Source organism: Akebia trifoliata, chromosome 4 (assembly GCF_017979445.1).
Source record: "Akebia trifoliata isolate Shusen 1 chromosome 4, ASM1797944v1, whole genome shotgun sequence".
Lineage (NCBI taxonomy): Eukaryota > Viridiplantae > Streptophyta > Magnoliopsida > Ranunculales > Lardizabalaceae > Akebia > Akebia trifoliata.
Window position 1 is genome coordinate 8,879,795 of NC_141378.1, and position 23,337 is coordinate 8,903,131.

The 23,337-nt window shown below is 35.9% G+C and overlaps 3 protein-coding genes and 1 long non-coding RNA gene across 5 annotated transcripts; 2 read left to right on the top strand and 2 right to left on the bottom strand.

Annotated features, from left to right (window-relative positions):
• Positions 1–7: 7 nt before the first annotated feature.
• Positions 8–10,741, top strand: LOC147403563 (vicilin-like seed storage protein At2g18540). The gene is made up of 4 exons (XM_086439181.1): positions 8–563; positions 2,655–2,839; positions 7,996–8,289; positions 9,099–10,741. Exons 1-4 carry the CDS (start codon positions 269–271, stop codon positions 9,804–9,806), a joined length of 1,482 nt encoding a protein of 493 aa, XP_086295307.1. The 5' UTR covers positions 8–268; the 3' UTR covers positions 9,807–10,741.
• Positions 10,742–11,117: 376 nt separating this feature from the next.
• Positions 11,118–16,242, top strand: LOC147403564 (vicilin-like seed storage protein At4g36700). Its single transcript, XM_086439176.1, is given in 6 exon segments — positions 11,118–11,458; positions 11,612–11,799; positions 13,794–13,874; positions 14,131–14,245; positions 14,248–14,423; positions 15,215–16,242. Coding segments are annotated over 6 exon segments (1,818 nt in total). The 5' UTR covers positions 11,118–11,166; the 3' UTR covers positions 16,181–16,242.
• LOC147403565 (uncharacterized) lies at positions 11,640–13,059 on the bottom strand. The gene is made up of 2 exons (XR_015177531.1): positions 12,916–13,059; positions 11,640–11,818 (listed from the first exon to the last, which is right to left on the bottom strand). It is a non-coding gene; the product is annotated as an uncharacterized LOC147403565 (long non-coding RNA).
• On the bottom strand, positions 15,864–22,618 carry LOC147403566 (putative protein phosphatase 2C 55). Of its 2 annotated transcripts, none has more exons than XM_086439178.1 (5): positions 22,460–22,618; positions 19,790–20,660; positions 18,475–18,781; positions 17,769–17,918; positions 15,864–17,392 (listed from the first exon to the last, which is right to left on the bottom strand). In XM_086439178.1, exons 2-5 carry the CDS (start codon positions 20,524–20,526, stop codon positions 17,096–17,098), a joined length of 1,491 nt encoding a protein of 496 aa, XP_086295304.1. In that variant the 5' UTR covers positions 20,527–20,660; positions 22,460–22,618; the 3' UTR covers positions 15,864–17,095. The 2 variants fall into 2 exon arrangements, with proteins under 2 accessions (XP_086295304.1, XP_086295303.1); XM_086439177.1 differs by having other exon boundaries at positions 18,475–18,799.
• Between the last annotated feature and the right edge of the window lie 719 nt (positions 22,619–23,337).

The following is a 23,337-nucleotide window of genomic DNA, read 5'->3' on the forward strand; positions in this document are numbered from 1 at the left end:
GAGTGTGCTACGTGGCACTATGGAGAAGGCCTTATATGTTAATATATACTTCGCGTCTACAGTAAATAGTTTTCCCTTATACGATAAGATGGAATCTCAACGACTAAAATTACTTGGACCTGGATAGCTGAAACGTATCAGTAAGTGAAGACACGTGTCCTTACAAAGGACGAGTTGTTACGTAACTCTGCTCAGCTTCTCTTATATTTACCACTCTCACAACCCACAAAACATCTCTCTCTCTCTCTTGTCTCTATGTGTTTATGCGATGTTGATGGAGAAATCATTTTCATTTCTTTTATTACTTGTTCTGCTTTGCTTCTCTTACCGTGTTACAGCTTCCTTGTATTTTGAGGATGATGTGTGGTCTAATGTGTGTCCTTTGGTCTCAAAACATAAGAGAGTAAATATCCGTGTAACTGAGTTTGGACATATCTCAGCCATCAATATCAGTGATGGAATTAGGGGGCCCCACCACCTTAGGTTTATCACCCTGGAACCCAATACTCTGTTTCTTCCTGTATTACTACATGCAGAAGACATGGTGTGCTACGTGAACTCAGGTACACCGTACACCAACTTTTTATTTTGAGAAATTTCTGAAATACATGCGTAACATTTGCTAAAATTACCGTTCCAGTACATTCTTCTTCTAATTCGGAAAGTGACAATCTCGCTGGTTTATAAAAGTGAAGATCTGACTAAAAGGTAACGAGATCGCTGCTTTTTAATCTAAACGTTACGATCTCATTGATTTTATAAAAATGATTATCTTGCTAAAAAGCATGTTTTGGAAATTAAAATGAAGAGTAGTGATTTTCGGACTCAAAAATATTCACTTGGTGTGAACGCGGATGATGTGGCAAGGGGCAGAGAATCATAGATTTTTTTCTTCGGGTACACCAGGAAAACGATCAACGGTTCTATTGCCTTATAAAGTCAGCTGAGTACAGACCGAATAAAAATTTTCCAGTCAGAAAATCATTAGCTTAAAGTGAACAGTGCACTGAAATGAGAATTGAGAATTTTTTCATACTCGATTCACGAAATGGTAATTTATCCTTTTATTTATGGGTCGGGTTCCGTAGAATCACATTACGACTCACATTGCGACACATCGTTTTGTCTTATATGGGCAAAAATGTTTGGAATGGGCTGATTTTTTGTGAGGATGATCTCTATGATGAGGAGATCATCCTTACCAAAAATCAGCTCATTATGAAACCTCTAGCCCCATGTTTACAAGTTGAAAAATTTTAGACCATCCAATTTTTGTAAATCAATTTTGATGGGGTTAGAAGTTTTGGAATTGGATGATTTTTTGCCAGGATGATCCCCTCATCACAGAGATCATCCTCACAAAAAATCAGCCCATTCCAAACATTTTTGCCCATATAAGACAAAACGGTGTGTCGCAATGTGAGTCGTAATAGGGGTCGTAATAACGCTGTCCTTTATTTATATATATATGAAATATTAGGTATATTTTGGGAGAGTCGTAGCATACTCAAAATACTCTCCTGACGTGGCATGTACTATAACCATAGACTTAGATGGCCTAAACCACAATCACTTTGTTTATCTTGTTACAAATTATGATGTATTAGAAATCTTGACTGACATTATATATATACAAAGGTGGTTGGTTAAATAGTCATTCTTTTCTTTTTAAATTTTTTTTTCTTATGTCATGCCTGAGTTTGGATTGGGGTCGTGGAGTTGGATCGGGTAGAACCCCATCCGTGAACAATTGATCAACTCGTCCAACTCATCTCTAATATACCAAGTTAGGTAAGTTTTGTAACTAATGTTTCTTATATTAGTGAACAATTATCACTTGAGGAATTTTAGTAATACTCTCCCTGATGTACATTAGGGATACCCGCAACATGCATATTGAGGCTTTAGCTCTTATCAAAAAGATTTGTTCTACACTACTTCCTACAACACCGTACATTGCGTGGTGGTAATGCACATAATCTTATTAGATACTTTCACTTAACTCGATCGAGTAAAAACATAAATGGTTTTGTGCATAGTACACACTGTAACGTCAGTTCAATGTTGAACGCAGTGGGGAAGTCAGTTTGGCATTTTTGTTATGAGTCGTGATCCAGAACGGTGTCCAGTTCCTAAAACAAAATTTGGTGTCCACATGGCGCATGTTTGTTGGAAACAAACACATTGGGTTGAGTGTCATACAACAAACGGCTTAATTAGGAGCCCAATGTATCTTAACCTCCTTCCAAAAATGGTTTAATTAGACACTGTTCTAAATCTTAATTAACTCTTTTGTTATTGAAAATGCCCTTGCAATTGCATGACATAAATGATTAAACTAACACTAGATCCTATGTCTTAGGGTTTCATTTGCTTCATCTTTTAAGATTTATTTTCAATTAGGATTTTTCATTGATTTAGATCATTATTTAGGGCGTTTTCATTAAATAATACTCAATTTTCATTCATCTTAACCATTAAAATCTTGAAGTAATCTTGTAAATTCGAATTTAATTAAAAACTATCAATTCGTGAAATGTGTAGTGGTAAAAGCTTTTAGATTAACATGGAATTATAAATTTACATTGTCTTTGAAACTGTTGAAGGCCTTTAAGTGAAATGATGAACACCTAGAGAGATTGATGGTGGTGCAGGGAGTGGGATGTTGAGTTGGATAGAGAAAGAAAATGAGAAACGGTTGAAAATAGAAAGAGGTGATATCTTCAGACTGTATTCAGGTTCTATTTTCTATGTACAGAGCAACTTGGAATCTACAAGAGAGAAGCCAAGGATTTATGCCATCTTCACCAATTCTGATTATCCATGCTGCAACCCTCAAGTAAATATCATCCTTTCCTTTCCTTTCCTTTCCTCTCCTCTCCTCTCACTAACTTTAAAAAAACAACTTTTCTAGCCTTAAACGACTACGATGGATGCTCCATGCAAGCAAAAGCTGAAATGGGATCAGTATAGATTTTCTAGAGATTTGTTTTACACAAGAATTAAAGAATTCTTTTTCTCACCTCAGCCTCACATTACGTTATATGCACTAAACATCATTTGAGGCATATTTTCCTTTGAAAACACGTTTTAAGGGTTACTAATATCATATATTAAAATCAACATGGTATACTGGTTTTTTCATAATTTTATTTTTTAAAAATGGTCTAAGTCAACCATATAAGGGTTGGTGAGATGGGCAAGACCATGCCTCAGCAAGTAGAGGTCTTGAGTTTAAATCCCTAAACCTTTCGTTTATGGGCCATGCTCAGGGATTTATTGAAAAATTGTTTGCTCACAGAAATCTTAGATCCACCGATCACATATACCCCCACATGTATTGAATGACATTTTTAATTTACAAAAATACCTTTGTTAATTACAAAATTACCCTTGTATGCTTGACGTGGCAAACACTGAGTAGTTGTGAGCACTGTGACCAAAAAATGACTTGGGATTTATCTCATAAATTATTTGGTCCGTTTCAAAAATAATAATAATAAAGTGGGTACCCATCTGATACAAATAAATAAATGCCAAGGCCCAAAAACAACTATATAACTCTTTTGATAAATACTTTTAAAAACTTGACTACCCACCAAAACAACTAAATGATCAATATTTTTTCTGTGGTCATGCGCTTATGGCTCGTGAACGGTTTCATATTCGGACCCACCTCATGTGGATCTACATATCAAAACCATGGTTAGTGATTTCTAACCACTGGATTAGTGGGCCAAACATCCATGGGTAAGTGGACCACGTGAAGGGTGAGATCCCTTGGTATCGCCACACTTGCGACCTTATGCTTCAATATCTTCTTTTTTTTCATAAGCAAGCAAGAGATGTATTAATCGATATAGAAAAATGTACAGTAAGGCAAGGACCCCACCTTTAATTTACAATACGAATTGAAGGGATAGAAAGGCGATCACCCTAAAAACAACTTTTGGCTAATATGGAGGGAAGTTTACAATGTTATCAAAAATCTGAGATGGGTAAGCCTCCACTGCTGCATTGGCAAGAGCATCCGCAGTCGAATTACCTTGTCTCCAAGCATGACGGACCTTCAATATCAACACTGACATTCCAGAGAACCCAGCCCGTAGAACATTATTGAAAAACTATCTCCCTAATTTATAATTTTGACGACAACTTTGATATACATATATATATATATATATATAATATATGGGTCCCGTTCAGCACCCTAAGTTTTACCACACACTTTAACAAACGCGTTTGTCTTACATGGGTTAGAAGTTTTGGAATGAGCTGATTTTTTGTGAGGATGATCTCTACCGTAGAGATCATCCTCACAAAAAATCAGCTCATTCCAAAACTTCTAACCTCATCAAAATGGTTTACAAAAAATGGACGGTTCACGATTTTTCAACTTGTAAACATGGGGCTAAACATTTCGGAATGGGCTGATTTTTGGGGAGGATGATCTTCTAATCATAGAGATCATCTCACCAAAAATCAGCCCATTCCAAAACTTCTAACCCATGTAGGACAAAAAACGTTGTTAAAATGTGTGGTAAAACTTAGGGTGCTGAACATTTCCCTATATATATATATATAGGGTCCGTTCAGCACCCTAAGCTTTACCACACCTTTAACAAACGTGTTTTGTCTTACATGGGTTAGAAGTTTTGGAATGGACTGATTTTTGGTGAGGATGATCTCTATGGTGAGGAGATTATCCTCACAAAAAATCAGCTCATCAAAAATGATTTACAAAAAATGGACGGTCCACAATTTTTCAACGTGTAAACATGGGGCTAAACATTTCAGAATGGGCTGATTTTTGGGGAGGACGATCTTCTAATCATAGAGATCATCCTCACCAAAAATCAGCCAATTCCAAAACTTCTAACCCATGTAGGACAAAAAACGTTTGTTAAAGTGTGTGGTAAAACTTAGGGTGCTGAACATTTCCCTATATATATATAGGGAAATGTTCAGCACCCTAAGTTTTACCACACACTTTAACAAACGTTTTTTGTCCTACATGGGTTAGAAGTTTTGGAATTGGCTGATTTTTGGTGAGGATGATCTCTATGATTAGAAGATCATCCTCCCCAAAAATCAGCCCATTCCGAAATGTTTAGCCCCATGTTTACACGTTGAAAAATCGTGGACCGTCCATTTTTTGTAAACCATTTTTTACAGGGTTAGAAGTTTTGGAATGAGCTGATTTTTGGCGAGGATGATCTCCTCACCATAGAGATCATCCTCACCAAAAATCAGCCCATTCCAAAACTTCTAAGTCATGTAAGACAAAACACGTTTGTTAAAGTGTGTGGTAAAACTTAGGGTGCTGAACGGGACCCATATATATATATATATATAGGGAAATGTTCAGCACCCTAAATTTTACCACACACTTTAACAAACGTTTTTTGTCCTACATGGGTTAGAAGTTTTGGAATGGGCTGATTTTTGGTGAGGATGATCTCTATGATTAAAAGATCGTCCTCCCCAAAAATCAGCCCATTCTGAAATGTTTAGCCCCATGTTTACACGTTGAAAAATTGTGGACCGTCCATTTTTTGCAAATCATTTTTGATGGGGTTAGAAGTTTTGGAATGAGCCGATTTTTGGTGAGGATGATCTCCTCACCATAGAGATCATCCTCACCAAAAATCAGCCGATTCCAAAACTTCTAACCCATGTAAGACAAAACACGTTTGTTAAAGTGTGTGGTAAAGCTTAGGGTGCTGAACGGGACCCATATATATATATATATATATGGGTCCCTATCCGTGGCCAACAGTTTGACAAACATTTTGGCAAACACTTTTTCAAAACATGGGTTAGAGGTCTTGGAATGGGCTGATTTTTGGTGAGGATGATCTCTACGGTGAGGAGATCATCCTCACCAAAAATCAGGTCATTCCAAAACTTCTAGCCCCATTTTACAAGTTGAAAAATCGTGAACCGTCCATTTTTTGTAAACCATTTTTGATGAGGTTAGAAGTTTTGGAATGGGCTGATTTTTGGTGATGATGATCTCCTCACCATAGAGATCATCCTCACCAAAAATCAACCCATTCCAAGACCTCTAACCCATGTTTTGAAAAATGTGTTTGCCAAAATGTTTGCCAAACTGTTGGCCATTGAACGCTACTCTATATATATATATATATATATATATAGGGTCCCGTTCAGCACCCTAAGCTTTACCACACACTTTAACAAACGTGTTTTGTCCTACATGGGTTAGAGGTTTTGGAATGAGCTGATTTTTGGTGAGGATGATCTCTATGGTGAGGAGATCATCCTCACCAAAAATCAGCTCATTCCAAAACTTCTAACCCCATCAAAAATGGTTTACAAAAAATGGACGGTCCACGATTTTTCAACTTGTAAACATGGGGCTAAACATTTCGGAATGGGCTGATTTTTAGGGAGGATGATCTTCTAATCATAGAGATCATCCTCACCAAAAATCAGTCCATTCCAAAACTTCTAACCCATGTAGGACAAAAAACATTTGTTAAAGTGTGTGGTAAAACTTAGGGTGCTGAACATTTCCCATATATATATATGGGAAATGTTCAGCACCCTTAGTTTTACCACACACTTTAACAAACGTTTTTTGTCTTACATGGGTTAGAAGTTTTGGAATGAGCTGATTTTTGTTGAGGATGATCTCTATGATTAGAAGATCATCCTCCCCAAAAATCAGCCCATTCCGAAATGTTTAGCCCCATGTTTACACGTTGAAAAATCGTGGACCGTCCATTTTTTGTAAATCAATTTTGATGGGGTTAGAAGTTTTGGAATGAGCTGATTTTTGGTGAGGATGATCTCCTCACCATAGAGATCATCCTCACCAAAAATCAGCTCATTCCGAAACTTCTAACCCATGTAAGACAAAACGCGTTTGTTAAAGTGTGTGGTAAAACTAAGGGTGGCGAACGGGACCCTATATATATATATATATATTAAGATTTTCTAACGGTGAATGCCATGCAGGAGCTGCCCATTGGACCTTAACTCAACTCTTAGAGACCTTGTCCTAGGGTTTGATGAGAAAGTTCTCCAAGCAGCCTTTAAGGTAGAAATTCAACAACCTTTTATATTGGTAAAAAGTAGTATATATAAATTATGAGAGCTGTTATTGGCACTCCAACTTTGACTTATTACAAGCCAATTAAAAATAAAAGAAAATAAGTGAATGGTTGAGACTAACTAAAAAAATTGGGGTGCCAATAAAAACTCTTTTTTTTTTTTTCCGGTGAGATCTATATTTTTTGGGTTTAGGATTTTGTATGTGCCTAATCATAATTGTAAACAACTATTGATATTTTTTGAATGATTGTTATACTATTGAGATTATACTTTGAGCCAAACCTGTGTAATGTTTGGAGAGAGTGTTTTAAGCTTTAAATTTTTATTTATTTATTTATTTATTTAGGGGGTGGGGGGATACAATTTTAAAAATTGGGGTGTTATAAGTAAATGTTGGGGTGTCAATAGCAGCTCTCTAAATTATAGTACTGTTATTTGGAAGAGTCGTACTGGGGTGACACAAAGGTGACAAAATGATGTGGTGTTGCGCATCTATGGTTATGTGCACGCCACCACATCATTTTTGTCACCTTTGTGTCATTCCAGCATTTTCATATTTTCTTGTATTTCTCTGTTTGTGTTATTCCAGCATTTTCCTATTTTCTTGTATTTTATGGTTTTGTAAACATGGCCCACCTAAATGGTCTTCCCATCAAACTAACCGGATTGGTTCATAGGTGGCCCACGGGTTAAGAAAAGTATTGTACCATCAATTACTTCAATGGATGAGTAGCTTAGCTTTTACAAGTTTCGAATCATTCTTGTCATCATGGTTTTGACAGAGGAATATGATTTATATCCAATTGAATGGAGGAACATAATTCAACATGAACCCTTATATTCCTGCACTCAATTCTGTCTAAAGTGGGTTTGAGTTATTATATTTAGACTTATATGATGCAAATGATTATTAAGGTTCCTAAAGAAGTTATAGGCGAGATCACATCTTTGACTAGACCTCCGCCAATCATGCACATGCCATCAAAGTACAACACTAATGGCTTGGACTGGAAGGTTGGAATTATGAAGGTGCTCATGGAAGATAGCTTGTATGAACTTAACTGCGAAGAAAAGGTTAAGACCTTCAATATTCTTAAAAGAAAACCAGATTTCAAGAACTACTATGGATGGAGCTTATCTTTGAACGGGAAAGACTTCCATCCATTGAGAGGAACCAATATCAGCATATTCATGGTGAATTTGACACAGGTTAGTAGTGTCTTCATTTACTTGCAATCAAATATTTCGTTTATCCATATGTTATTTGAGACAGGCTAGAAATTTCTCCATTTGCTTGATATCAAAAAAAAAAAATTATCGAGATAAATTTTTTGAAAAAATATTTAGGAAATTTCCGCACGTACTAGGATTTCTTTGATTACACTCCGACAATTATGTCAGTATACTTAAAATTAAGTTAGAATTGCCTAACTTATTCTTGTTCCCATATTCATGCCTTGCTTATAATTTCTCTCATTCAATCTCCATGTTGATGTTGTTAGACACATGCAAGTAATGTTTATTTCTGTTTATCAACATATTAATATTATTGCAAAAGTAAGTAGGAATATTTTTTCTGTACCAGATTTTTTGTTGATTACACTCTCGTCGATTGCAGTCGTTAGTTCAAGTCAGTAACAATTAAAATTACTACTTATAAAATTGCATGCCTTTATAAAAAAAAAAAAAATTGTCTCCTTCAATCTCTGTGGAAAATCTGCATTAACCTAGGGATTTCCCAATTTCCCTTTAGTTTGAGAGTTAACCACAATCCTTTACTGATTTTTGAGATTTATTTAATCTATTTTCCCTTTGAGCACTATAGTCTTTCATCAGCAGTGGAATTTTGATGATCATCTCGAGATGACATGTTTCCATTTTATAGAAATTTTGATTATTACATTGAGGTGACATGTTTCCATTTCATAGAAACACAAATGTCTTCTCCATGACTAGTATTAGTAGTAATAGATGGTTTTCTACATCCTTAATTTGGTTACTGGATTGTGATGTTGTAGGGATCGATGATGGGGCCTCATTGGAATGCAAGGGCGAATGAGATAGCAATTGTAACATATGGGCAAGGAATGGTGAACGTGGTCTGTCCCAACACTATGAACTTGTTGGAGTGCAAGAACATGAGTTTCAAAGTCAAAGAAGGAGATGTTTTTGTTGTTCCAAGATTCCACCCCGTAGCTCAGATATCCTTCAGCAATGACTCATTTGTTTTCTTTGGGCTCAACACAATGGCTAATAGAAATTACCCTCAGTTCCTACTAAGGAAAAACTCAATGTTTAAAACCTTGCACAAAAATATCTTGGAGATTTCATTCAATGTCCCAACTGCTACCATCCATAAATTATTTTCTACTCAAATAGATTCAACTATACAAGAATATGTGTCATGTGCTGAGGAAGAAGAGAAGAAAAACAAGAAGAGGCTAAGAAGGAAAAGGAAGAATAGACCAAAGAGAACGAAGAAGAAGAAAAGAAGAGAGAAGGAGAGGTTAAAAGAAAGGAAGAGGAAGCTAAGAAGAGGGAAGCAGAAGAAAAGGAGAAAAAAGATGAGGCAACGGCAAGAGAAAAGAAGGCCAAAGAAAAAGAAGAGGAAGCTAAGGAGAAGGAAGCAAAAGAAAAGGAGCAAAAAGAGGAGACGGGGCCAAGAGAAAGAGAAGAGGAAGCTAAGAAGAAAAAAGATGATGTTAAAAAAAGGAAGAAGAAGCTAAGAAGAGAGAAGAAGAGGCTAAAAGAAGGGAAGAGGAAGCGATGACGACAAGAGAAAGGGAGAAGAAAGAAGGAGAAGAAGAGGCTAAAAAAAGGAAGAGGCATCTAAAAAATCTTAAAAGAGAGAAGAAGAGGCTAAAAGATTGGAAGAGGAAGCTAAAAGAAAAGAACAAGAAGAAGCTAAAAAGAGGGAAGAAGAAAAGAAATGACAAGAGGAAGAGGCTCAAAAGGAGACAAGGACAAGAGAAAAGGAGAAGAAAGAAGAGGAAGAAAAGAAGCAACAAGAGGAGGCGACAACAAGAGAAAAGGAAGAGGAATGTTTGAAAAGAGGAGGTGGCAACAAAAGAAAAAGAAGAGGAAGCTAAGGAGAGAGATGTAAAAAAGAAATAAGAGGAAGCTAAAAGAAAGAAAGAGGAAACTGCACAAAAGGAGATGGGGGAAGCTAAGAAACAGGAGGAAGAGAGGCAAAGGAGGGAGAAGGAAGAAGAAGCTCAACAACAACAAAAAGAAGAAAAAGAAAACGAAGCAAGAAGGAAAGAGGAGGGAGGCAAGGAAGGTGGTGGAGGTGAGGTAATAGCAGTTTTAAGGAAAATCTTCATTTTCTAGGATTGTCTATGTATACATAAAATAAATAATGGCATCTACAGGCTATGCTTTGCTTCTCATGTATTTGCTCTTTGGAAAAGGTTGGAAGGACACAAACAGAGACACAAAGATGACAAAAATGATGTGGTGGCACGCACATGATTGTAGATGCTTTTTACTCATATCTCAAGGAAAACATCTATAGTAATATGCGTGCCGCGACATCATTTTGTCACCTTTGTGTCACCCCAGCACAACTCTTGCTCTTTTCATGTTTTTGTTATCTTTGTAATATGCGTTATTGCCAATAATGTCAGAACTTGAAAGGTCTGAGTTTTGTTGTGGTGGTGTATCTAGCTTTGTGTTGTGGTGTGTAGTTTTGTCTTTTCAAGAGTTGGAAGTCGTAAGAGAACTAGTTTGGTGTTTTTCTTTAAAATTATGTGGTCATGAGGTTAGGTCCCATTTTTTTTTTTTAAATGAGATCGGTAACTTGTAAGGATGGTTTTTAATCCATGGGAACAACTGATTGGGTCGAAGGAGGCCATATCAAATTAATATACTCCTCACTACAGTAAATCTTTTCTCTTATAAGATGAGAGAGAATCTCAACAACTGTACAATTCCACCTGAATAGCTAACACGTATGGAGAAGTGATGGCACGTGTTCTAAGAATAGGACGCGTTGTTACATAACTCTGTCGTCACCTTCTCTTTATATGAACCCACCTCCTCTAGTTACCACACTCTCACACAACACAGGAACCTCTAGTTTATGCGATGTTGATGAAGAAATCATTTTCATTTCTTTTATTATTTGTTCATCTTTGCTTCTCTCACTGTGCTACAGCTTCTTTTTATTTTGAGGATGATTTGTGGTCTAATGTGGGTCCTTTGGTCACAAAAGATCAGAGAGTAAGCCTCAGTGTAACTGAGTTTGGAAAGATCTCAGCCGTTAATATAAGTGATGGAATTAAAGGACCCCACCACCTTAGGTTCATCACCATGGAACCCAACTCTCTGTTTCTTCCGGTATTACTACATGCAGATATGGTGTGTTATGTGCACTCAGGTACACCGTACACCAACATGTTATTTATTCATTTATTTATCTATTTAACAAGTAATAAATATACATTTCTTTTAAGTAAATTAATGAATTAATTTATGATGAACATGTACGTAGAGAGAGATTAAAATATATTGATGGTGGGTGGTGATGCAGGTAGTGGGATGTTGAGTTGGATAGATGAAAAAGACAATAAACAGAAACGTTTGAAAGTAGAAAGAGGTGATATCTATAGGCTAAATTCAGGTTCTATTTTCTATGTACAAAGCAGTTTGGAATCAACAAGAGAGAAGCTAAGGATTTACGCCATCTTCACTAATTCTGATTACCCCTCCAACCCTCAGGTATCCAGTATCCTCTCCTCTTAGGTGTTGTTTGTTAAACTGAAAAAAATAAGTGCTGAATAGCATTAAGCGCTGAAACTTATAAGCGCTGAATTTAAGTGCTGAAAAAGTTGTTTGTTTAGATGCTGAATCATGTTTGTTACACATTGCTGAAACTGATAAATTGTCTTTGTTACCCTTACAATCATATTATACATTGTTTGCATGTTTTAAATGCTTATTTATTATCAAACACAATAAAATATATTATTTCTTATAAAATTAAAATATAATTTATTTTTAAATAATAAATAATACTCAAATCTTCAATTTATAAATAATAATTTCTATTTATAAAAGCCCACAAATTTCAAATTAAAAATAATAATGTCATACAAGTCACCAAAATTTGAAATCAACTTTAAAAAGAACTTAATTTTTGATGAATAATTTTCGATGGAAATGAAGGATGTGTAATTATAAAAACACCCTATGAATTAATAAGGGCAACCCACACTATAGCCATTTTTTGTTTTGTTTTATATGGATTAAAATTTTTGGAATGAGCAAATTTTTAGTGAGGATAGTTTATATGGTCTAGAGATCATCCTCACCAAAAATTAGTTTATTTTGAAACTTCTAACTCGTTAAAAATAGTTTTCAAAAAAAAAAATGGACAATTTACGGTTCTTGAACTTGTTTTGATAGGGTTAAAAGTTTCAAGATGTGCTATTTTTTTGTGAGAATGATCTCCTCATTGTCGAGATCATCCTCACCAAAAATCAACTCATTCCAAAATTTTTAACCTATATAATACAAAATAATTTAGCTATGGTGTGGGTTTATTAATTTGTGGGGTGTTTATATACTTATCCATGGGATATAAGAGGTAATATCCTTTTAAGAATAAGGGCATACTTGTCCATGCTCAAAAAAACAAAGGGTATACTTGTCCGTGTTGAAAAAAGCGAAGTGCTTACCGCTTTAGCATTTTTTTTCAGCATCAAAATAGTGCTGAATTTTTTTCACTTATTTTCAGCAATAAGCACGAGTAAACAAACGCGCTATTTTGACAAAAATGCTGAATTTAATTTTTTTTAGCAATAAGCACTGAAAAATAGCGCAAACAAACACCACCTTAGTCATGAGTCACAATTCTCCAACTTTTATTGACTCAAACGATGTTGGACGCTCTATGCACGGCTGACATGGGATCAGTATAGATTTTCTAGAGATTTGTTTTACACAAGAATCTCACTTCCCATATTAGCCGTACGTTTTACACAAACTTTATTTTCTAAATATTGTTCTGGCTTTTTCTTAATTTTGTTGAAAAAACACTATCAAGGCTAACTACCAATTGGAAATTTTTTAAAAAGGTATAAATTTTTTTGTCAAATTTCTAATTCAGCAAACTATTCATTTTAATAACGAAAGTGGTAAATTTACAATTTTTGAAATTAAAATATTTTATGTAAGTGGGAAAGAATTTATTATTTTATAAAACAGTGAATATAATTAACTATATATAGTGGATGATTAACCATTTAATTAAACTGAATAGTGTGCGGATATAGGAATTTCACAATTTTCAGTGTGCATGTTTTGGTAAATCAGCCAATGAACACCAAAACGGTTGTGACTCACTTGATAAATATTTAAAAAACATTCTTGAGCCAGTGATTTTGGGCTCATACATGACAATATTGGTACCTAGGGTCTACCTGATATCTCACCCCATGTGGATCTTCATACCAAAATCAGTAGATTATCGATTTCTAATCATTGGATTAGTGGGTCAAACATCCAAGGTTTAATGGTCCACATGAAGAGTGAGATATCAGGGTACCGTCACACTTGCAAGTTGCGACAACATGCTTCAATATCCACACTGACATCCCACAGGACCCAGGCCTGTAAAACTATGAAAAAATATTTTTCTAATTTATACTACTTTTGATGACAACTTTGATATATATATATTTAAAGATTTTCTAATGGTGATTCCCATGCAGGAGCTGCCCATTGGACCTTACTCGGCACTTAGTGACCTTGTCCTAGGGTTCGATAAGAAAGTTCTCCAAGCAGCCTTTATGGTAAGAAATTGAACAACCATATATATTGGTAGAAACTCTAAATGATACTATTGCTTTGACATTGATAAAAACTTTGTATTGTATGGTTTTAGAAATAATTGAATGTAGGAACAAAATTTGTGTTGTCAAGTCCCTTACCTGAAAATATGGGAACCCAATCCCGATCATGCGACAGGGGTTGAAGATTGGATCTTGTTCCTGCACTCAATCATGTCTAAGACAGGTTTGAACTAACATGATGCCAATGGTTATTAAGGTTCCTCGAGAAGTTATAGATGAGATCACATCATCAACTAGGCCTCCGCCAATCGTACACATTCCATCAAAGAACAACATTAATTACTTGGACTGGAATATTGGGATCATGAAGTCCTTATGGGAGATGGCTCTTACGAACTTAACGACGAAAAGAAGGTTAAGACCTTTAATATTCTTAAAAGAAGGCCAGATGTCAAGAATTGCAACGGATGGAGCTTATCTTTGAACAGCAAAGACTTCCATGCATTGAGAGGAACCAATATCGGCGTATTCATGGTGAATTTGACACAGGTTAGTATTGTCTTCATTTTACTTGCAATCAAATGTTATTTGACACAGTTTAGTAGTGTCTCCATTTGCTTGATATCAAATATTTTGTTTCTCGAGATTGCTTTTTTGTCTTTAAATATATGTAGGAAATTTATGCACGTACCAAGATTTCTTTGATTACACTCTGACAATCAAGTTGGTATTATAATTAAAATTAAGTTAGAATTGCCTACCTTCTTCTTCCCACATTCATGCTTTGCTTATAAATTCTCTCATTCAATCTCTATGTTGATGTTATTTGACATGGGTAAGTAGTGTGTTTATTTTACGATTATTGAGATATTAATATTCTCCCAAAATAAGTGGGAAAATTTTCTCTTTGTATGAGGTTTTTGTTGATTACACTCTTTGTCGATTGCACTCTGAAGTTTGAGTCAGTAACAATTAAAATTAGAACGTATAGAATTGCAAGCCTTACTTATAGATTTCTCCTTCAATCTCTTTGGTATTTATGCATTAACCCAGGGATTTCCCAATTTCCCTTTAGTTTGAGAGTTAATCACAAGACTTTTCTGATTTTTGGGATTTGATTTAATATATTTTCATTTTAAGCACTAAAGTCTTTCATTAATCGTGAAATTTTGTGGTTTATCTCGTAGATGATATGTATCCATTTTATAGAAATTTTGATGATTATATTGGGGTGACATGTTTCCATTTCATAGATACACAAATTTATTATTTCCATGACTAGTATTAGTAGTAATTGATGGTTTTTTGCGTCATTTGTTTACTGAATTGTGATGTTGTAGGGATCCATGATGGGGCCTCATTGGAATCCAAGGGCAAGTGAGATAGCAATAGTCACGTATGGGCAAGGTATGGTGCATGTGGTCTGTCCCAGCACTACGAACTTGTTGGAATGCAAGAACATGCGTTTCAGAGTTGAGGAAGGAGATGTTTTTGTTGTTCCAAGGTTCCACCCCATGGCTCAGATGTCCTTCAGCAACGACTCATTTGTTTTCATTGGATTTAGCACCATGGCCAAGAAAAACTACCCTCAGTTCCTAGCAGGGAAACGTTCAGTGTTTAAAACCTTGGATAAAAATATATTGGCAATTTCTTTCAATGTTCCAAATGCTACTGTCAATAAGTTATTTTCTTATCAAGAAGATTCAATTATTCTAGGATGTTTGTCATGCGCCGAGGAAGAAAAGAAGAGGATGGAAGAAGAAGAAAAGAAGAGAGAAGAGGAGGTTAAAAGAAGGGAAGAGGAAGCCAAGAAGAAGGAAGAAGAAGAAAAGAAACAACGAGAAGAGGAGGAAGCTAAGAAGAGGGAAGAAGAAGAAAAGAAACGACAAGAGGAAGAGGCGGCTAAGAAGAAAGAAGAGGAAATTGAAAAGAGAGAAGAAGAGGAAAAGAAACGAGGAGAAAAGGAGGAAGCTAAGAAGAGGGAAGAGGAAGAAAAGAAACGACAAGAGGAAGAAGCGGCTAAGAAGAAGGAAGAGGAAGAAAAGAAAGAAACAGAGGAGAAAGAAAAAGAAGAGGAAACTAAAGAGGGAGAAGAAGAAAAGAAGAAACAAGAGGAGGCTAAAAGAAGAGAAAAGGAAGCTGCACAAAAGGAGATGGAGGAAGTTAAGAGAAGGGAAGAAGAGAGGCAAAAGAGAGAGAAGGAAGAAGAAGAAGAAGAAGAAGCAGGAGGAAGTAAAGAGGAGGGAGGTAAGGAAGGTGGTGGAGGTGACGGAAGAGTAGCTTCAAAGAAAATCTTCATCTTCTAAGTTTGCCTATGTAGACATGATATAAATAATGGCATGTTTAGACTCTGCTTTGCTCTTTTCCATGTTTTTGGTATCTTTGTTATTAGAAATAATTTTAGAACTTGAAAATGGCGAGAAGAAAGAGAGGCAAAATAGATAAAATAAAAATTAAAAAAATCAGCAGACCTAGACTTTTTTCTTTTTAATTTTTTGTTTGTTTATAATAAGACCACTAGCTTTCTCCTCACCACCCCCACTTTTTTCAAATTTTAAATGAGTTTGTGAGGGTGGTTTTTTAATCCATGGTAACACCACCCTCTTGACTCTTAATATGTATTATTTGTAAACAAGGAAAATTAATTCCACTTACCTTACAATATGTATTTGTGAACATGGAAACATATTCCATAAAATAATTGTTTTTTATACTAATCCAACCAATACATAGGCGTTAATAATGCGAAAAGTTCAATAGTTTTCCCTTAAAACAGCTTTTAACAAAAAAAATAAAAAATGTCATGATACCAAGATGGATTAAGTTCAAATGTAAGCCGGATTTTCTTTTAAAATCCATTCATACATTAGAAGACAAAAGTCTAAAACTTTTGTGTCATCGCGTTGTCTTTGAAATAAGGGCCATATTATGAATAATACACTACAATCAACTTCGGCTTTTGTCTACTTAGTAGCAGTTTTCAGGTAACTTCTTTCTACTCTCAAACAGCTCTTTTCTTATGGGACTTTGTGGCGAATTTCAAAGTGATTCCACTCGAAGCAGCGGTGTCCCCAAATGAGGCCTAGAAAATACAGATGCAACACTACCCTTCACAGCTAAAAAAAACAAGATTTATTCATTTCCACCAGTACTACACACTAGCAGGGAATAAGAAACTACACTCATGATATGGTGTGGGAGGGTAGGGGAGGAGTAGAGAATCATACATTACTGGAGTTGGTGATAAATGAGACGATAACAGTGATGTCGTCGAGCTTTCCACCATAATAACGAATGCCAGCATCTTGTGCTGCAGTAGAAAAAGGTGTCTGCCGGTTCCTGTCTAGAGCTCGCTGGCGTGCCAGGGCGGCAATCTTCTGAGCCGTCACCTGTGGCTCCAAGCCAGCTCTTACAGCATGAACTACAACAGCTGTAATCTCATTGTTGTACAAGTTATCGAACAATCCATCGGTGCCAGCAACAATGACATCCCCCGATGCAACAGGAATAGTAAATACCTGTTTTACAATTAATCCAAAAGTCAAGTCATTCAGAAAGTTCTACTACTTCAAACCATAGAACATAATTCAGTCAAGACTGCTTTGGTTTCGACTCCAACTCAATTTTCTTCCCTCTTTTGGTGTTATTTTCATTGCTAGACAAATTTCTCTGCTTCTGCAGAGGTCTCTTTGTAATTTCTAAATTTTACGATTTTATCAACAAGTATGCAATATATTTTACTTCCACATAGCTGACATGGACTCTGGTATCACTGGGGTCAAGTTGCCCATGTTCATCCTCCCAACAAACCCATAATATATACTCAAACAGAAGGTATTGAGGGAAAGAAAACACACATAAAACAGTCGGGAAGAGAGGGAGGGCATCAACTACCTGACCAGATCTAGGGTGGTCACCGCTATTTCCACTCTCCAGCTGGTATGTGAAATTGAAATCATGCTGTTGCACGGGGGATCGGAATATTGTGCATCCATCTCTTACCACTACAAATCCACTATCACCTAGATTGATGGCATGTATTCCCTGCGATGAGAAACAGAACAGATGAAGCCACTTAAGCCAAAGAAAAACAAACCATGCCAAATCAAGACACTCCACTGCATCCAAGCAAAGTTAACAGGATAATTCAGTTTCCTAAAACCAAAAGAGAAGAATAAGAAAGAACTGATCAGGAGATATACTGGAAGAGTGTTGAGAAAACTTAAAACATCAAATTATACAATTAGAGTTTTCAATATTGAGAACTGGATCCAAGTACCCAGACCAAGTCAGTTGAAATTATTTGTTTTGTAAACCTTCAATCAAGGCGATTACATACTTGCTTGGTGGCTTATCATTTTTGTCAAGTAACTGAAGACAATAGCTGCCACAGTTTTGTAAAACAAACAAATAATAGAAAATGAACAAGAACACAATTAGTGCAGTTTACTGAAGCAATAAAGAAACAGAACAACCACAAATAGGCCAAAAGAACCATTTGACACAATGTGGTTAAAAATAAGGAATATGTCCAACTCAAGAAGCAAAAGCACTTCACAGTTAAGGCAAGCCTGGCAAATGAAAATGAGAAATAGCAAACCTGATCAGTGAGTGCTATAATGCATGCTGTTGACGATCCTTTGGCTTTTGTGCTTGAGTGAGCTTTCTCTAAAACCCTTGCTGGATCAATGGAACCTTGGGGTTCATCTTGAATTGCAGTTACTGAATTAGACATGAGTTCCCGGGCATATTTTCCTGCATCAATACCCACATCTGCCCAGCCACCAACACCATCTGCCACACCAATGGCTTGCTCATCTATGCATATAAAGTGAGCATCCTCTCCACCGGTTTCTTCCTTGGCAGGGTGTGGTAGGTAACATGATCCTGAAAGCAACTTCAGAATTCTGTCACCCAAAATCTTCCTGTAGTCAGCAAAAAAAAGCAAGATAATTGTTGTGGAAATGATGACTAACCATTGGACCTTAATGGAGAGATAAGACTTTCATACTTCGTCATGTTTCTACATCCTTCTGTATTTACATATCAGAGTTCTTGTAGATAATGGCATGAGAAGTGGTGCTCAGACTGCATTAATATAATTAAGTATACAGGAAACAATATCGTGGACAGTTCGGGGCCACACTGAAAATATTAGTACTGCAAGAATTAACCATCTATATTTTCTAATTCATGAGACTAGGTGCAGGAGGTTTTAGTGGAGGGACGAATAGGTGTGACATTGTCAAATTAAATAGCACATCTCTAAGCTGAAGTACGAGTTTTCAAGCCCCAAAGTTTCACTAGGTCCACTAAGCACCATGTTCTTAACGATTGTATCAAACACATGATGATAAATGGTTATAAAAGGTTAAGGGGTGTAGCAAACAAAGGAGCACATTTATCGAGCAAATTGTTACAACTTCTCGACACAATTACCAAGATTATAATCGTTCAATTGTTATGACTTTCTCAATATATTAAAAGTATTACATGTGCATCATTTTTTTTGTTTTAGTTTATACTGGTGCGGAAGGGAACACAATGGAAAGAAAATAGTGGGAATGATTTCACTAAAAGGAAAACTACAACCCTCCGACTCCCTTGACTTAACTATATACATGGTCATCTTCATCTAAATCTCAGCAGTCTGCCATATTATGTGAAAACCCCCACCACCATTCCCATCACTACATGTCAAGATCTTTTCATCCATTCTTGAAAAACATACAACCACAAACCTTCACTATCAAATTTGTCGACCAGACAAAACTTCAAAAAAATTGTATTCTCCTTTACACTCTAGTTAGCGCAACAAAACACACACGTAACCAATGATATTAACTTCATAAATGCAATTCTCATATGTTCCTAGTAACTGATAATAAAAAAGGATATCAGATGAAAGCACATACTGGTTAGATGAAACTGCAGAATTTCCAAGCTGCTCCTCACGGGCAGAGCCATTAAATGATACATCAGGAGCAGCACCAGCTGGGTTGCCTGTGGAAGACGAGCTATGAAAATCTTTTGACCATTTACCTAGAAATGGGTTGCAGTTGTAACTCTTCCTTGTTACATCAAACAAGAAATAACCATAAACCAGATTACTGTTGGAGGGTTCTTGATTTCTCAAACTCATGCTTGCTTTTCTACAACCTCCAAGACTTCTACTGCTGTAACTAAGACCAACCTGATTTGTTGTGTTTAAGAGACCACTGTTCTTTAAAGTCATGCTGTCTAGACAACGATCACCCAATGCAACTGTGGAATTACAAGCAGCCATGTGTGTCTTCTGAAACGTACTTTCTAGAGAAATTTGGACGGGGTCTGATAGTTGACAATCAACTTGATAAACACTATCCTGAAATGATGTGCAAGGTCGTGCTCCAACAACAGATATGTTCCTTTGCTGATTACTTACATGAGAGTTTGATCTTGCAGCAAGAACTATACCGGGTTGTAAAAAAGAAAGCGCATCCCCAAGGGAAGATAGTGGGGAAGGAGCCAAGCCCGAACTCCCAAACAACAATTTTGCTTGGCCAAGTAAGACTTGGACAGTGTTTTGGTGTACACCAACTTGTTGCCCTATGATCGGTCTCCAGAGCCCAGACCAAAAAGTGAGATTCAGCCGTGAGAAATATGATGGCATTTTACCCTCTTAAACAAAACAATTTTGGTAGAATTTCTCTGCGCAAACAACACTATGTACAAAGGAAAATCTCATAATTCTAATACATCTATTCTCAAGTTATCGAGAAGCAAGACGTCCTTTCCCTTGGAAACCTGACATAGAAACAGAAAGAGGTGAAGATGATAATAAGAGTTTGGCACAGAAGAAATTGAACCTTCTAAAGTTAACCTAGTTCAAGGGATAAGTTAAAAGAAAATTTATAGATCTCAAGTCAAACCCTTGGGGAAATCCGAGAACAAACATACTTGTGTAGAATTAGGGTATCCAAAGTGAAAACCACACTAAAAAAGATGAAGATAGGCAAGAGTCTAAACGAGTGCTATTCTAATAGAAGTATTAAATTGTCCAACCAACTAAGTCGTTCAATTACATTTTGAAGATTAAAAAGCGACCACTTTAATTTAAAAAGTACAGTAGTACCTATGTGTAAGAGTAAATGAAACACATGACTTACAAACTGTCGGAAAATCAAACTTACAAGGCATATTAAAATTATAGGAAGACTGACAAAACAAAGGTTAAGAAAATACAAAGAAACCATATACCGGCTTTTGTTTTATGCCAGGGAGATCAACCATTGAAGTAGTCTTTCTTACTTGGACAAGAGGTGGAGAAATTAAAAGAAAAGAAGGAGAATCAGCGGATCATGTGTTGCTTCACTGTAAGGTTGTTTATGAGGTTTGGGCTCATTTTTTTGCTTTGTTCGGGGTGTCCTCTTGTCTCCCTGGGTCTGTGCTGTTGGTGTTCGAATCTTGGGCAGCTCTTGGTAATTCTTTTTCTGGGGTTAAGAGGATGCTCCGGAGCATCACTCACTTTGCAGACTGAGGGAGCATAACAATCGGATTTTTGAGGATAAAGGCTCGATTCTGAAGCTCTTATTTTCTCAATTTTGCGTCTTATTTTCTCAAGTGTTTTTTTGAAGATCTTATTTGTAATTGGGAGGGGACTGTGACAGATTAAATTCTTGTATCTGTTTTATTTGGTTGGTCTTCTCGCTCGACCTTGCTTCTTTATTAATGGATTTTCACTAATAAAAAAAAAAAGGAATTTCCATATGGTTCTATTGACTTAGAGAAAGCATATTACAAAGTACCTATAATTAATCCGGGAGGTATTAGGAAGAAAGCAATCCCAAATGGCTATATTAACACAATTAAGAATGTAGATGAGAAGGTTGTGACTAGTATGAGAAGTGAGAACAAATGATGACCAGGGAAATAAGCTACTAATTATAATTGTTTGACATTATAAATCGGCTATGAATCCACATCAGTTCGATCTAGTTATAAATGAAGTAATTGCTTATATTAAAGAGTAAGTTATTTGCAAATGTCGCATTGCAAGTTGATGAGATTTGAGAAAGTCAATACAGAAGAAATCAAACAAAAGACACGACTTTACGCATAATTAATATAAAAATAAGGATTTGATGACAATAACAACAACGATGAAGTCAAACGCTGAAACCTTCTCAAAACTGAAAAATGATTCCCTATCTCCTTCACTCATATTTTCTCCCTAATTTTTAATCACTATGTTCTTTCTTAAATTTAGCTCTAATATAAATAGGATTTTACATAGTTATCTTTAGCAGTTAAGAGTTAGATTAAAAGATTAGGTATTACAGCTAAAGATTTGTAAAGTTCATAATTTTAATGAAATTAACTCAGTGAGCTTTGGAGTTCCAACCATCTCGAATAACTCAAATTTCTTCTCTTAATTATCTTTTCTAATTTTATTTATTATTTAAATTATTAAACTTCAACAAGAAGGAGAGAAATTCAAGGTCACAAAATCTTCCAAAACAATTCCTCAACAGAAACGCCAAGAAATGAACACAGAAGATAAATCGAAGTCATCAAGAATGAGCGAAATCAACAGGAGATCGCACCTGATCTGAAGAATTACAGCTGTTGTCAATCGAAACCCTAATCTTAGAAACCTTAATATCATCAGAAAGTACAAAGCTCCATCGATCGGTAGAGATTAGGTAGGAAACACGAGCCTCTCCCACTCTCTCGCAGTATCGGTGGTTGTTGAGGATTGAAGAAACTCAATGAATTAAATGCGTAAACTTTCTCTGTCAACAAAATCCCCTACATCCGATGCGGACTGTTGGCGTTGGATGTGTACAAGCCGTTGGATCGAATCTACAGCCATTTTTTTGAAGAGTGATTTAGTCATACCTCCCTTATTTCTAACGAATATTTGAGATGCCTCCATATACCTCTTGACCATAGTCTTCTATAAGAGACTAACATGAACCGACCAAAATACTCTCATCTTCATCCTCATGCCACTTCCAAGAACGATTTGTTTTCAACTAGTTTAATATGTGTTTGGATTGGATTAGCTTTGAAATGAACTTCCATTCCAAAGGGGAGCTCAAAGCTTGTTTCTATGGAATTGCCTCTAAGGTATACTAAGGTTTCTAATTCCTATGGGCAGTTGATCTGGATCATTTAAATTTTTTTTTTTTTTGGCTAAGCTTGCTTTTAATGAGTTCAATAACTAGGTCCTATTGGAATTCGAACTTAAGTCTATAATATCATCACCTAAAGACTTTACCAACTAAGTTAGATGGCACTTGCATAATATTTTTTTACCATTTTACCTATAAAAAATAATAAATTATCATTTTGTCCACTCTCAAACAAAAGTTCTAACTATACCCAAGCTTCTTCTCTCTACCCTAAGTATAGAAGAGTATCATCTTTTTCTCAAAATTCAAGATGGCTCTTGAACGCTAATGTAGCCCAATAGCACTTC